This window comes from Boleophthalmus pectinirostris, unplaced genomic scaffold (genome assembly GCF_026225935.1).
Source record: "Boleophthalmus pectinirostris isolate CB_2022bp ecotype Guang Dong unplaced genomic scaffold, ASM2622593v1 HiC_scaffold_20, whole genome shotgun sequence".
Lineage (NCBI taxonomy): Eukaryota > Metazoa > Chordata > Actinopteri > Gobiiformes > Gobiidae > Boleophthalmus > Boleophthalmus pectinirostris.
Window position 1 is genome coordinate 8,329,765 of NW_026571153.1, and position 15,792 is coordinate 8,345,556.

General features: G+C 41.1%; 1 protein-coding gene across 1 annotated transcript in view; it reads left to right on the top strand.

The window, feature by feature from the left end:
* Window positions 1-15,792, top strand: part of ablim2 (actin binding LIM protein family, member 2) — a 138,534-nt gene that overhangs the window by 18,210 nt on the left and 104,532 nt on the right. The window contains exon 2 of the mRNA XM_055156615.1: window positions 11,192-11,350. Coding sequence (XP_055012590.1) covers window positions 11,192-11,350 — 159 coding nt within the window. The remainder of the gene's footprint in view (window positions 1-11,191; window positions 11,351-15,792) is intronic.

Below are 15,792 nucleotides of genomic sequence, written 5' to 3' on the forward strand. Positions count from 1 at the left end.
GAGCTGTAGGACATGTGCGCTGTGTGTGAGGGGCCCCTGGTCTGTGTACATGTGCTGTAGGACATGTGCGTGTGTGTGAGGGGCCCCGGGTCTGTTTGTAGCTGCTATAGGACATTCGTACTGTGTGTGAGGGGGCCCCTGGTCTGTGTACATGTGCTGAAGGACACGTGCTGTGTGAGGGGCCCCTGGTCTGTGTGTACGTGCTGTAGGACATGTGAGGTGTGTGAGGGGCCCCTGGTTTGTGTGCATGTGCTGTAGGACATGTGCTGTAGGACATGTACGCTGTGAGAGAGGGGCCCCTGGTCTGTGTGTATGTGTGTATGTCCATGTGCTGTAGGACATGTGCTGTAGGACATGTGAGGTGTATGTGAGGGGCCCCTGGTCTGTGTGTATGTGCTGTAGGACATGTGAGGTGTGTGAGGGGCCCCTGGTCTGTGTGCATGTGCTGTAGGACATGTGCTGTAGGACATGTGCTCTATGTGAGGAGCCCCTAGTCTGTGTGTATGTCCATGTGCTGTAGGACATGTACGCTGTGAGAGAGGGGCCCCTGGTCTGTGTGTATGTGTGTATGTCCATGTGCTGTAGGACACTGGTGCTGTGGGCCTCACATAACTGGCTCCTTGTTTCTGACCTCTGGGACAGCAGGCCCTGGATTGGCCCTCAGCCAGAGAACAGACAGAACAGTACGAGTGTCTGGCGCTGCAGCAGGGGCCCACGGGTGACACTCGGTAATGACATCACACGTTCACAGAGGTCCTTCTGCTTGGGTGCTGCTGTGTCACTCATTATCTCATCCATCCTGGAAAAGTGAGTTTATCTCCAGCACAGACACAGGATTGTTTCTCTTGTTAAAGCAGCGCAGCCTCGGGGTCTTGTGTAGCCATTTTGGGACTTTGTTGTTGTTGAAGTTTATTACTATAATGTTTTTTTATTAAATCATTTTACATTGATATTGTGGATTAAATTGTCCAAACATAATGACCCACTGGTGTCAGAGATTATAAATATACAGCAGATAAGGACAGTATAGTTATTTGCAGGTGTACAGGGCGGCCGCTGGGTTTTAAAAGTCTTAAAAAAAAGTCTTAAATTTCATGTTCCTAAATTAAGGCCTTAAAAAGTCTTAAGTTATGTTGTCCAAGTCTTATTTTTCACAAAGGTCTTAAATTTCATTAGCCTATTTTTTTGTGTACCGTATTTTCTGCACTATATAAGGCGCACTGTCATTAAATGCTCTATTTTTGAACTTTTTTCACAAATAAACCGCACTGGACTTTAAAGGAAACACAACAGTTGATGGGTCAGTGGGACTTTGTTTGTTTGTGGCGTTCACGGTGACTCTGGGCTTTGTTCAGTTGTGGCGTGTAGGGAGGGTGCTGTCTGGGACCAACGGATTGTCGGCGTGTTCGCAGTGACTCAGTTGTTCAGTCGTGTCTAGAAGTGGCACATTGCACTCGCTTTTTCGGTTCGTTCCTTCGTTCTGTTCCTCGTCGGCGTGGAGTGATGAGTGTGGCTGCGGGTGTTTTTCTCTGTGCGGTCGCTGTCTGCTCCGATTGCGTGCTGGGACACCCGTGTGGATTCATGTACAGGGTGCTCTGGTTTGTGGCGGCAATCGTTTTTTGATGGGGTTAGAGGCTTAAGAGCGCGACTCATAATCCGGAAAACACGGTACTCAACCTGGCTGTAGTGCAGTGTCAAATGGAGGGAAGAAAACAAACAAACAAACAAAAACAAAACATAAAATTCGTGAAATCGTGTAACATGAATGAACGTCTAATTTGGAGTATGTGCAAACAATACTTAGTTTGTCTTGTTAGAACGTTATAAATGATTTTTTGGCCATTTTACAAGCAACGCATACGACTATAAATGAGTTCTGAATGAGATTTTATATTTAAAGTATTTTTTGTTATTTAAAGCAGTGATTATTAGAATTGGATCTGGTGTTTTTCGCCCGCATAATGAGTGCGATGTTGGTCTTAATTTTCTTTGAAGTTGTCTTAAAAAGGTCTTAAAAAGTATTACATTTGGGGTAGTCAAACTACTTTGTAACTTTTTGTTGTTTCTATTGAAATGTCATTGCTCTGCCTGAAATGTTCCACAGTGTGACATTAAACAGCTCTTCCTTACAGTTATTCAATTATAGGTGGTTTTAGAGCTCAAAAATAACTTGATAAACAGGGATTCTGACTGTGAGCGGGGTCGCCTCTCCACAGATCTGGCCTATAACTTGGTCTGGTTTGGTCTCCTCATCACAAAAATACTGGAGTTGTGTTTTGTTTTGTTTCATTCACACATTTAACACACAAACCCTGCGTATTTGGGCTGAGTTCTTCTCTCTGTTCCACCTTGTGATGTCATGCGGTAATACAGGAAGTGCTCCACTGTGTTTTTAAACTCCACGCACCTTTGCCAAAATCATCTGGATAATTTCCGTGATGGAATTTCTCATTTCTGCTGCACAAAATGGAAAATGTAACTGGGAAACTACCGCTTCATGATCATCACAAGACAGAAACTTTTAATGTCATACAGTGAAACTTTCCAGACAAAGCAATAACATCTCCACAAGCAAAGTTACACAATGCACCTTTAAATAAAACATACTGTGCTTGTCTGCTATATTTATAATCTATGACACCAGTGGATCATTATGTTTGGATTATTTAGACCACAATATCAATGTAAATTATTTAATTAAAAGCAAATAGCAGTAAAACTTCAACAACAACAAAGTCCCAAAATGGCTTCACCGTGCCGCCGAATCCTACGAGTATCACCGAGAAAAAAAAAATTGAGAGTACGGTACAATGATGATCTTGAATACAGATGAATAAAGATTACTCAAACATGAATAAATCACTCTAAATACAACTCTGAGAGGTTAAATGAGAAAGGAAAACATTATAACATAGATAAAAGCTCAAAAAGTTTATTTTGCTTCATATAATTTAAACTGTACCCTTCAATCTTCACTGTTTAATGATGTAATAATCATCGTTCCCTCGTCATAAATACGCCTCAATTGGTTTTAGATGTCATCCATGCGTGTTTGAGTAATTTAGAGATCTCTTAATTACTCTCCTGGGCCCTATTCGACACAGCTAGAAAAACAAAGGTAGCGTACATTAACGGCAGCTGTTTCCTGTTTATCCGTGCACAGTAATTACTCCAAATACCAGCATGCATCATGACGGGCAAAACGTCGGCCAGAACAAGACATTAAAGAGCAACTAAATGTTAAAGGGCCCATATTATGCTGTTTTATGATCTGTGTTATAATGTTGTTTTCTCATCATAAACATCCTGGAGTTGTGGTTTGTTTCATTCACACATAGATTTATACCTCTGGAGTCCTGATTGGATTCGAGGGTCGTGATATACCTGGCAGACCCAATCCGATCCTGCAACTCATCTACGCAGGGCATAGGGTAGGCGTCAATCCATGTATCATTCCTTTTTCAATATAAAACCAAAAATAAGAAAACAAAAAAACAACTGTTTTCTTCATTATTTGTCTCCAAAACTAAAATGAAAAAATGGATAATGATTTGTTTTTTCAGTTTCTGTTTCAGTTTTAAATGAAGAATGGTGTTTACATGACTTCCATGATGTCGGACTTTTGCGCTGCATACAGACTGAACCAGGACTGATCCAGGTCCGGGACCAGACCGGGACCAGAGCGGGACTGAGACCGGGACCAGACCGAGACTGAGATCAGAACTGAAACTGGGACCAGACCGAGACTGAGACCAGACGGGGACCAGAGTGGGACTGAGATCGAGACCAGACCAGGACCAGGCCGGGACCAAACCGGGACTGAGACCGAGACCAGGCTGGGACCAGACCGGGACCAGGCCAGAGGCTCAGAGCCCACGGCAGGGCCGGAGCTCGAAGCTCAGGCTCGGACCCCGCAGAGGCTCAAAGTCAAAGCTCGGAGTTCACCCTGGCCCCGCTCTGGTCCCAGTCTGGTCCCGGTGTGGTCCCAGACCTGGTTCAGTCCATACTGGGTGCAAAAGTCCGGCATCGCAGTCATGAAAGTCACGTAGCAACAGGAAATGGCCGTTATCCCTTGTTTCCATTCTTCATTTAAACACAAAATCGAAAACTGAAAAAACGAATCATTATCCGTTTTTTCATTTCGTTTTCTTATTTTTGGTTTTATATTGAAAAACGAATGAACGAATGATACATGGACTGGCGTCAAACTCTGAAATACCATTCAGTTTTCGGAAGTCGATGCAGATCCTCAGAGTCCCGTCCTTTTTGTACACTATCGCGACTGACCTGAACCAGTCGGAGTTAGAAGGCTCAATAAATCCTAGTTTCAACATGGCCTCTATCTCCCCTTGCAGTTGCTCCACCAGCTTTTGTGGAATACGATCGGGCCTTTGGCGAAAGAGGTTTGAATCCTTCAGTCAGATAGTAATAATAATAATAATAATAATAATACATAACACTTGTATAGCGCTTTTCAAGACGCTTTACATGAGAAGACAAACAATGACAAACAAGAGAAAAAGACAGTTAATGAAAGGTTTTGTTTTTTTTAAACATGGGGAGTGTGGATGAGTCTCTGATGTGTTTGGGCAGGGAGTTTCAGAGGGAGAAGGCCCGGTCCTCCCAGGTCTTATGCTTAGTCCTGGCGGGGGGAGACAGGAGGTTGGCGTCAGCTGATCGGAGGGCACGGGTGGGGGTGTGGTGGTGATGGAGGAGCTTTAACGACTCAAAAATGACTGCTACCATGTCCCGCCCAGAGGAAGACGTGAAATCTATATGCAGCAGGTGCACAGGGTTCATACATGTGTTCTTAGGTCAACCTTTCCGTCTGCCCAGATGGTTGTACTCAAATGTTGGGCCCTCTTTTATGACTGCTCCCGATTTTCCCCCCTGAAATTCTTCTCTTTATGGCGTCAGAACTGGTAGCAGCTCAGCTAATAGCTTTTTTTTTTTTTTGAGGGGATGTGTGGAACGAACCAGGACTAAACCAGGACTGACCCCAGGACTAAACCAGAACTGAACCAGGATTAAAACCGGACTAAACCAGGACTGAACCAGGACTAAAACAGGACTAAACCAGGTCTAAACCAGGACTGAACAAGGAGGACTAAACCAGGACTGAACAAGGAGGACTAAACCAGGACTGAACCAGGACTAAACCAGGACTGAACCAGGTCTAAACCAGGATTGATCTCAGAACAAAACCAGGACTAAATCTGGACTAAACCAGGACTGAACCAGGTCTAAAACAGCACCTGGTTCAGTTCAGGACTAAAATAGAATGGAATAAGGTCTAAACCTGGACTAAACTAGGACTAAACCAGGACTGATCCCAGGACTGAACCAGGACTAAACAAGGACAAATGCAGGACAAATCCAGAACTAAACCAGGTCTAAACCAGGTCTAAACCAGGTCTAAACCAGGTCTAAACCAGGACTGAACCAGGACTAAACCAGGACTAAACCAGGACTAAACCAGATCTAAATCAGGACTGAACTAGGACTAAACTAGGTCTAAGCCAGGTCAAAACCAGAACTAATCTTGTACTGATGATTCTAGTGAAGGTGTATGGAGTTTAAAACCACAGTGGAGCACTTCCTGTATTACCGCATGACATCACAAGGTGGAACTGAGTGTTTTATGTGTCTGAGAGAAGATTTCAGCCTAAATTTGCAGGATTTGTGCGTTAAACGTGTGAATGAAACAAAAAAAACACACAAGTCCAGGTCTGTTTGTGCTGAGGAAACAACATTATAACACAGATCATAAAACAGAGTCAAACGGTCCCTTTTAAACACGATGTAACCGAATCTCTCTGGAGAAGTTGAGAGGAGGCTGTAAAAGTTTGTGAAGAACACCGCCTCTTTGTGGCCTACTGTTCTTTGATGTTTTTGGAGACCGGACAAGATAGATATCTCCCCTGAACGCGGTATTTAGCCGACTGTTTAACTAGGCAACTTCTAGCCTCTTGTAATGTGCGACCATGTGTCACTAAGTCACTAATGCGGCTTTTCTCTGGGCACTTTTACATATTTATTTACATTTTTTTAAGTTTTAAGAGGTTACTGAGCAGCGTTTGATCAAATCGGATATTAAAAGCATGTGTGCGTCCGCGTGGAGCTTTATATAATCCATCTGAAACCTTTTGTGTATATTCAAATGCGAGCGCAGTGATCATTGATTACTTCATTTCATTATAACTTTCTACACTAGATTACATAATGTACACAGGCCTAAATGTCTTATGTAATAATTACTATCTGTTCATCTGTTATCTTAAGTTTATCTGGGGATGGGTTGTGATGTAAACAGCGCAAACTTTGATGCTTATCGACTCTGAGTTGGGTGGTACTACAGGCATAGAAACTGGGAAGAAACTTTACTTTTTTTAATAGTTTAACAGTCTGCATACTTTTACTCCTATATTTTAATTGAAGTAACAGTACTCTTAATTAGTAGTAATTTCCCCAATAACTTTTTTTTAGCTTTAGTAATTTCTTGGACTCCTATTTGAAGTAGGAGTCCAAGAATTTTTGCATACTCAGTCTCAGTGACGGAGTTAGCAATTTGTGGCAATTCTGTGAGTTTTTGGGCCCTCACTATAATGCACTAGTAATAAGTAGTTTTATTTTTTTGTTAGTACAATTATATTTTTGTTTGCATCCACTACATATAATGAGTTTTTTTTTTTTTTTTATGATTATTGTTGAAGAGTAAACTGCTCTCATGTAATGCCATACTGAGAGAAAATCAAATTGCTCTGAGGCCTCGGTCATTAGTGGCACTGAGGGCAATTGGTTGGGGCCCCCTTCAGGTTTGGGGGCCCTAGGCAGCCGTCTACATGTGCCTAATGGTAGCGCCGCCTCTGCTCTGCTTACCTCTGTAGATTCCCCTTTCCATAGACGGGAATAGGCCTATCATGGACACTTAAACACCTGATGCAATTGTGTGTTTTCCAACACTAAACTAATAATTCTCTTAAAAAAGTTTCGATTTGAATTTGCAATATTGCTGTGATGGCTACTTCTACTACTAGATTCAAGATTCAAAAATCTATTGTCATTTATTGTCACAAGTAATAACAAAGTTACATTTAGAGCATTAAACAGTAGTGTGCTAATACAAACAGTATCAGTGCAATTCATAAAGTATTAGAACGTAAACATAAACACTACTGAAGTACTGCTCACTGCTATTACTGATGGGGATGCACCGATCCGGCTTTTTCAGTTCTGATACAGATTTCAGTGCTATAGCTTTAAGCATCTGCCAACCCCTGTTATGAACCGATACCAGTGCAGAGACTAAAAAATCACATTAAGGAAAGTGTGAGAGTGTCCTTAACCGGCCCTTGAGTAACGCTCCTCAGATTTATCCAATAAAACACCAAATGAAACGCACGAGCCAGGGGAATGACGGTAACCCTAAACAACTCCTCAGTTTCCAGGATTCTCTTTTGTCTCTTTCTCTAAATCAATTCATTTGATAAAGTCCCTTTGCAGGCCCAATTACGGTCACCATGGAGACAGATCAAACCGGTCTGACCAGGGCACAAAGCCTCTTTCATTCAGACCAGTGCCCGCTCTGCATTCACAGGCCGTCCAGCAGAATATTAGAGTGGACAAGGAAGAGGCCACAGGACAGTGGGACATTTGTGTTATGTTTCTGTGGAAGTGGTTTGAAATGCAAAATATCAGAGAGGAAATATCTAGGAAACTTTGGTATATGTTTTGAAAGAAGGAAACAGATTATATTTTGAGAACAGACAGATTTCTTGCATCAGTATAGCAACATACCGTATTTTTCAGACTATAAGTCGCACTTTTTGGGGGAAATGTATTTTATAAAATCAGAGACCAGGAACCAACATTTCATCTTGAAAGTGAAGTTCTAGTAATAACAATAAAACAGAGAACAACAGGCTGTTAACGTCACATATAAACAGTTCTTCAGATAACTATATAGCATAAACAACAGAACAGAACAAGTTTCCCAAACTCTCCAACTCACTACAAATCACTAAATCCATTCAATTCTTTATCCTCGGTGTCACTTCTGGGCAACTCCGTGACCTCTGAAATGGAGCACCGCTTCCTCTTCTGTGTAGCTGTCATCAGACTCAGCATCAGTTCCAGTTAGAATTATTCCAGCCTGTCTGAATCCCGACAGGATGTTTTGGTTGTCACTGAAGTTCAGGCTCCATCCAGTGACTTCCAGGAAAGCTGCACGGTGCACTTGGTTGCCGCAAAGCTGTGTTCTCCATCCCCGCTCTCCGCCAGTCCCTCACAAGTTTCTCGCTCACTCCAAACTTTTTTTCTGCTGCTCGATTACCGTTTTCAGGTGCATATTTCACTACTTGCAGCAGGACAGAGGCTTTTTCTGCAGGAGACATGCGCAGTAGAGTGAAGTGACAGTGGTACAGGAGTAACAGGAGCAGCAGATACTGACACACACAAGACTAGAGCGCCCTCTTGTGGCTGTCAATGTGAAAATTTTTATATATATAGGTCGCACCGAAGTATAAGTCACAGGAAACACCCAAACCATGAAAAAAAGTGCAACTTATAGCCCGAAAAATACGGTAATTGTGTTCATGTAATAAAATAAAATGTGCTTTGTCCCAGTGCTGATATATCGTAAAAGCAGCTCATACCCCTGGAGCTACAGGTTACATAGGTGAAGCTGCATACACGTGTACCGTATATATATTTAAAAGTGAGAATTTACACCAGAGACATCAGACCTGCTCCTGCAACACTCGCCTTTTTAACACCATCAGTTTTCTACATATACATACTGATCAAAGGCTGGCAGCAATAACAAGTTGTGGCTCGTGTTCGCATTAATTAACCTACTATTAAAGTCTTGGTGTCTGCACGCCATGTGAATTTTCTTTTCTTAAGTTCTCCTTGTAAAATTGAGGTTTGATGTTGTTAGGTGTATCATATTTATCCCCCAAGGCTATAAACATTTCGTAGTCCAACATGAGTCATTCCCCGAGCTATTGGATGCAGCACATGTCGTTATGCAACTGTAGTTTTTGAAGAAATTATTTTAAAAGGACATTGGAAGTTTAGCTTTAGAACAACACACTTTTTCCAGTTTTTTTACCGTTTACTGTTGACCAAAACATATTCTAAACTTTTGATTCATGAAAGTAGCCACCTCAACACACTCATGGCTCGTTCTTTTTACAGTAGAAATCAAAATATTCTTCACAAAGTTCTTCCCAAGTCTGTTGCAGAAGTTCCCATAAATGTGTAGCACTTGTAGGTTTCTTGGCTTTTGCTCTTCTGTCCAGTTCATCCCAACCAGCTTGATGAGGTTTAAGTCTGGAGCCTGGACTGGACACTCCATGTTTTCAAGTTTTACCATCTTGTTCTTTTTTCCTGAGGTAGTTTTGGCCAACCTGGACTTGTGTTTTGTATCTTTTATCAGTTCTTACCTTTGTATCATTTCAAGCTCTTCATTGGACTTGCACGACTTGAATTGCAATAAATAACTGGAAAAATTAGGGTGTTCTAAAACTATTGACTAGTAGTGTACAGGGATGTAAAGATATCCAAATCTCTCAATACGATATTCTCACAATATTCATCTCATGGTATAATATTTATTGCGATATTTTGTGGAGGCAAAAAATAACAATAATAATACAAAATTGTGAGTATGCTACTTTTCTCTCATCATGCAAAAATCAAAAAAAAAAAATTATGACTTTAAAGTGCTTCAGTTAACAGTTATTTCAGCATGTAGATTGGACTGAAGCAGAGCAAAGGATCATGGTCTATGTAGTTCTCACTATTTTTTTAGCTGTTGCAGCACCAAAACAATGAATTTAAGCAAAGAGACTTGAGATTCAATATATTGTGATGACCTTTTGACAATACGAGATCACCGTCGCTGTGTGAAGGAGATGTTTCGCAGGTCTTTCCTTCCTGCTGCTGTCAGACTGTACAACAAACACTGTTAACACTGAACATGTGCCATTCAACTATATCTATGTGCAATTATTTTTAAGTCTATTTTTTAATTATTTTAAGCCATTATTTATTATCTGTTTTATTGCATGTTACCTTTTTCCTGCTGTTCTTGAATTGCACGTTGCAACATTGGAATTTCCCCACTGTGGGACTAACAAAGGCATATCTTGTCTTATCTTATCTTATCATGATATTTCAATTATAGATAAATCCCTAGTAGTGTACCTTTGACGTGCACAGGGCATTGCTGGTGTAGATTGTCTACAAGTTAATATTTAAATTCCTACATGTACTAGTATACTCTGTGTTTGTGTGCTGTTACGTCTTTGGTCTAAATTGGGGGTTAGGGTTAGAATGAGACCACCATGTGCTGTCTACATCTAATTATAATGCGTTTTATCGAGTGATGGGCGAATGGAGCCTCGTGAAGCATTGACACCTCAGTCGCAATATTGTCTCAAATGGTTCGACGTGTCTGAGGCTTTGGAGAAACACTGACCTCTAGTGGACAAATTAAGAATAAGACAATACTTGTGTGCAGAGCGACACCGTACCTATCAACAACAATAATAATAATGATGATTTAAAATAGTATGTAAAGAGCAACATAAATAGCAGCTGTAAATAAGAAAATAGGTGTGACCTTGTTAGGTGGAATTAGATCAAACTGATCCCAAACCATGGATCGCTTTTTTCCACTTGTAGATGCCATCGAAAAAGAAACAAATGCCAAAAGTTGCCAAAATCACCACTAACGTCACACAATACTCCTCACTACCCAACATTTTTAAGAAATATTGGTGCATCTTTTATACTGTAGCAGTTTAGCGCTTGTCAAACCACGGAAGTGCGCTGAACAATCTGAACCAATCACAGAGCGGAACATTCGCTGAGCCAATGAAACGCTTCGATACACTGAAGCGACTGACACGCAGAGTGAAGCAGTAGGGGGAGGGACCGACACTTCCACACTTTGGTCACGTGAGCGGCTGCTGCGAGACGAGCTCCGAGGCAGCGCTTCGGAGCAATTTGTTTCAGAAAGAACGAGACGCGCTCTGGAGCTCCATCCCATTGCCCATTTTATCTGATGTGCCGTTAGCATGCTAGTTGTTATATGCAGAGCAGTGAACCCATTTCCACCAGTCACTGTGATCCAAAACTGTTCGCATGTCCCTCACTGTCGCCCCCTGCTGTCTGTGTGTTACAGTGTTCCAGCAGCAGGCGGTCCACAGCCCCCACGAGCCGCAGCAGAAGTCCAAACCCAAGGCCGGACCCATCCCGTGTCAGAACTGTGGCAAGCCCTGCAAGGGAGAGGCCCTGCGCGTCCAGAACAAGCACTTCCACATCAAGTGCTTCGTCTGCAAAGGTAACACGCACCATTACACCGCACACAGCTCTCAAGTGGACTCCCGAACACCGCTCTGAAGCTATAGGCGCTATCTAATCAAGTGCTGCCTGTCCCTGGCGAGTGTCATTAGATTAGATAGAGAGGCCTGCAGTGGAGAGTTCACAGCAGATAGTGTTAGAGGTGTTAGAATTAAACAGTGATTTCACGACAGGCTGGGTTGGTTAATGAGAAACTAAACAACAGAGTGAGAATTAAAAGTATACCAGGTTTTCCCCCATGTATTTAAGTGCATTTTGTAGTACAAATATATTGTATAAGCAGCTCTTTGGGGTCAAAATAAGTCTGCTTTGTTTCTGCATTCTCCTGTGTTATTGTCCAATAATAAGGAAGTGTACATTAAATGGTAAAATCAGGGTTCCCACTCTTTAAATGACAGCATTTCAAATCTAAAACTTTTCCATTACTTTTACATGGCCTAAAGTGAATTTTCCATGACTTTACGGGACCTACATGTGTAGAATTGATCGAACTTTTAGGGCTAAATATGAAATGTTAACCTTTTCCACTCACCTTATGATTTGGTATTATAGTTTTTTAACATTCAAAATACTGTCAGTGAGTTTATTGTTGTCTCTTTTAAACAAAAGGCGCAGACGTAATCATAATCATAATCATAATAGTAATAATCATAATAGTCTGATGATAACTTAACAGAATGATGTGGTTGCGTGAAAGAGATACTAATGTTCTTATCCAGGATTTCCATGACCATGGGAACCCTGTAAAATGATAAATGGTCACATCTTTATACACCACTTTTCCACCTTCAAGGCACTCAAAGAAGTTTGCAAAAAGGAGCCACTCACTCATTCACCCATTCACACACAAAACAGTGTACACAGACACTGGGGGTGAGGTAGTGTCTTGCCCAAGGACACAATGACAGCATTTATCTGTGGGAGCTGGATACACACCAGCCAACCTGTGAGTCAGTGGATCTGATGTTTATGTCGAGAACAGTGGACAAACACTCAACCAACGGAGCTACTTTCGTCACTATTAACATGCTAGTTGTTATTAGTTCCCAGACTCCACACTGCTCTCTGAAAGTTGTGAAAAACTCATCATAGTGAATAATTAGAATGATTTGAATGCATTAAATAAGTGAGGAATAACTTTGAACCACTGCAAACAAGTTAAATAGTTCTGTTTTTCACATTTTTAACACAGCAAAAATCAGGTACAACACCTTTAGTAGTTTCTGTTTAAGTCTTCCTCATCCATCTCAATCCAATTTTATCTTGTAGCCAATAAAATATTAATGATTAAACACTGATTATAGTATTATAATTATATAAGCATGATGATTTAATTTTATGGCGCTATTTTGGGCTCTCAAAGTTGAAGGCATAATGACAGTTAGGGGTGTGCAAAAATACAGAAATATTGATATATCGTATCGTTTAATGTGATGATACAGTATTGATATTGTGGGCTGCTGTATCGATATATCACCAAGAGTATTTTTTTACTAAGTCATTTTGTTACAGAGCTACAGTTTTGTTGCTGTTTAGAGAAAGGAGAAAGGTTTTTGCAACACATTTGACATTTTCACTGTTTTGATGATTAAAATGTTTGTGTTTCATATTAATTTTGCACAAGAAGTGGTTTAACAAAGACTTTTAGTATCACAGCCATGATTTTTTAGCCTTTATTATTACTGAACTGTATCGAATTGATTTAAAACCGAATCAACAGGTCTCTACTTTGATGCTGTTTAAATCCAGGCCCAAAACAGTTTTGTTTAGCTGTGCATGTCCCTGAAAAGTTTTCATTTTTCATTCCACACTCTTCTCTCTAATTTAATATCTCTCTCTCTTTAATTTTATGTTGATTATTTATGTTTTGATTTGTTTGGATTGTGATTTTAATGTATATCTTACTCTGTAAAGCACTTTGAATACAAATATTAACTTGCCTATCGTATCATATTGAAAGCTCAATGTATCGAAATCTGTATCATATCGTGGCCTGTGTATCGAGGTATATCGAGGTGTATCATATCGGCAACTTCTTAATGATACCCAGTAGGGATGTAACAATAACCGAAATATCATGATATCGTGTCGTTAAACTTCTCAGAATAATATCATGGACCATCACAATATATCGAATTACAAGTCTTTTTGCTTAAATTAAGAGTTTTGGTGCAGCAACAGCTAAAAAAAGAAAGTGGGAACTACATAGACCATGAATCTTTGCTCCATTTCAGTGCAGACTACAAGAAGAAATAACAATTTTAAGCACTTTTACATCCTAGTTCTTTGGATTAAGTCTTGTCAAGGCATTTTAAGAGGAAAAAGTAACGTATTAGCGTCCACAAAAATCATAATAAATATCGTACCGTGAGATATATAGAGAAAATATCGTACCAAGAGATTTAGATATTGTTAAATCCCCCCCATATCATGAGCTTTCCCACGATATTGCAATAAATATCATACTGTGAGGTTCATACCGTATCGTGAGACTTGGATATCGTCACACCCCTAATACCCAGCCCTAATGACAGTATGTCCTAATCTGACTTTGAATTGAACTACCAACCCTCCAAACATTCCAACAACTAACCTGACCACTACCGGCTGCAGTAGAATAACGTCGCTAATATAGATCCAACCTTAAAATAAACTCCTTTGACTCGGGCCAGTGTGTGTTGGGTTTTGTGGACAGCGCGTGGAGCAGCTGCCGCTAAGTGAGTGTGATGGAACAGGTTCTGGTGATCGCAGCCAAAGTCATCATTTAGCACTTGTGCACCAGAGATTCACCACGCTAATGAGTTAGCAGTTTGTTCAAATACAGACACCACAGCCAACACAAGAACCAAGTTTATAACATGGAAGCCATCACCCTACGGAGATTTAGAAGATTAAAATAAACAAGAAAAACTAACAACGCAACTGAGTGCTTTGAGTGGTTTGGAATAGGCTGCACATCCAAGGCCTATTCCGTTTTCTTTTTTTAAGCTGCCACAGCAACATTATTCTGAAATGTTTACTATAATCCAACAGTGTGCGGCAATAACTGTGTCATTCAGTTTTGAGGGAAAAAAAATGTGTATGTCAGGTTTTAAAGGCATTGTGTCTTACCTGATTTTAGTTCATTTTGTACTGTTAATTGTCCAAAGTTATTCCTCATTCCCCCCAATTACGGTTCAGTACGTACCTCGGAGATTCTGTGCCGTCAAAAGTGACAACTAGGGCGCGACGACTGTAGTTTTGTGAGGATTCACGTGGTTGGGAGGGACGTGGTCAAGGTTGGGGGCAATTGTTGTCAAGGTGGCTGCCCTAACTATAAAGCACTGCGGGAAACACTGCCACCCCAATCACGAACGAGTTCCCTCGTGAATATTAAAGAGCCGAGTCTTCCATGTAGCTGCACATGTAGTGGTGGAACGTAAACACACACAAATTGTGCACAGCCCTGTATCAAACCCAGCGTCCTGTACCGAAACAGTTCGGCACAAATACATGTACCGTTACACCCCTAATAGAACATTACTCACAAATTATTCACAACAGTGAGTTTGGAAGCGCTTTTCACAACTTTCAGAGACCAGAGTGGAGTTTAGTTGTCACACCAATAGAGTGCGTATATATATACGGATAAAATAGATAAATAAAAGTGTTCATGGGGGCGTTTTCAGCTCCATCATCTCTGTTTCCAGTTTACTTTCTATTCAAAAATTGTCACCCTTCTCTCTGTAACTGCTGCTGTGAGCCTCATCATTTTGGTCTTAAAGTGTTTGTATTAACCCACTCTACATGATCCTGGTGTTTTTATTTCGCTGTTTTGTCTGTAAATAAATCCCTACTATGGAACTCGGCTCCAAATTTGCCCCATAACTGCTAGCCTTGGTGAGCTTCATTTGGCTGGAGTCTAACGCTGTGGGTGAGTCTATGGTCACACTACTGCTGCGGACAACTAGCATGCTAACAGCGCACCAGAATTACTTCCTGGTTCATGCCCGATATAACCTCTTTATAGTTATAAGCAGACAGCACCCAGCAGTCCCATTTTGACCCCAAGAGCTGCTTTTACAATACATCAAAGTTCATTTTACTTTTTAGAGATTTTCACTAATTAGTTAACAAAATTTTGACGATTAACGAAAAAGGTATTGAACAAGTACTCCATTTTTGAGTCTGTTTACACTTGTCCCAGCCTCCATCAGGTGACTTGGCGGATGTGATTGAATACCGTCCCCCGTTAAGAATCCCGTAATATCAGTTCCCCCCGTCCTGTCCCGTGTGGGTGTATTCCGGGACCCTAGTGTTACATATTTGAAACAGAAGTCGTTCTATGTTGGTGTGCTTGTGACTGGGTGGGTCGTGGGTGCTGGTGGGTGGCGGTGGGTGTCACTCACTGCTGTTGTCGGTACACACTGCGGTTGCTAAGAC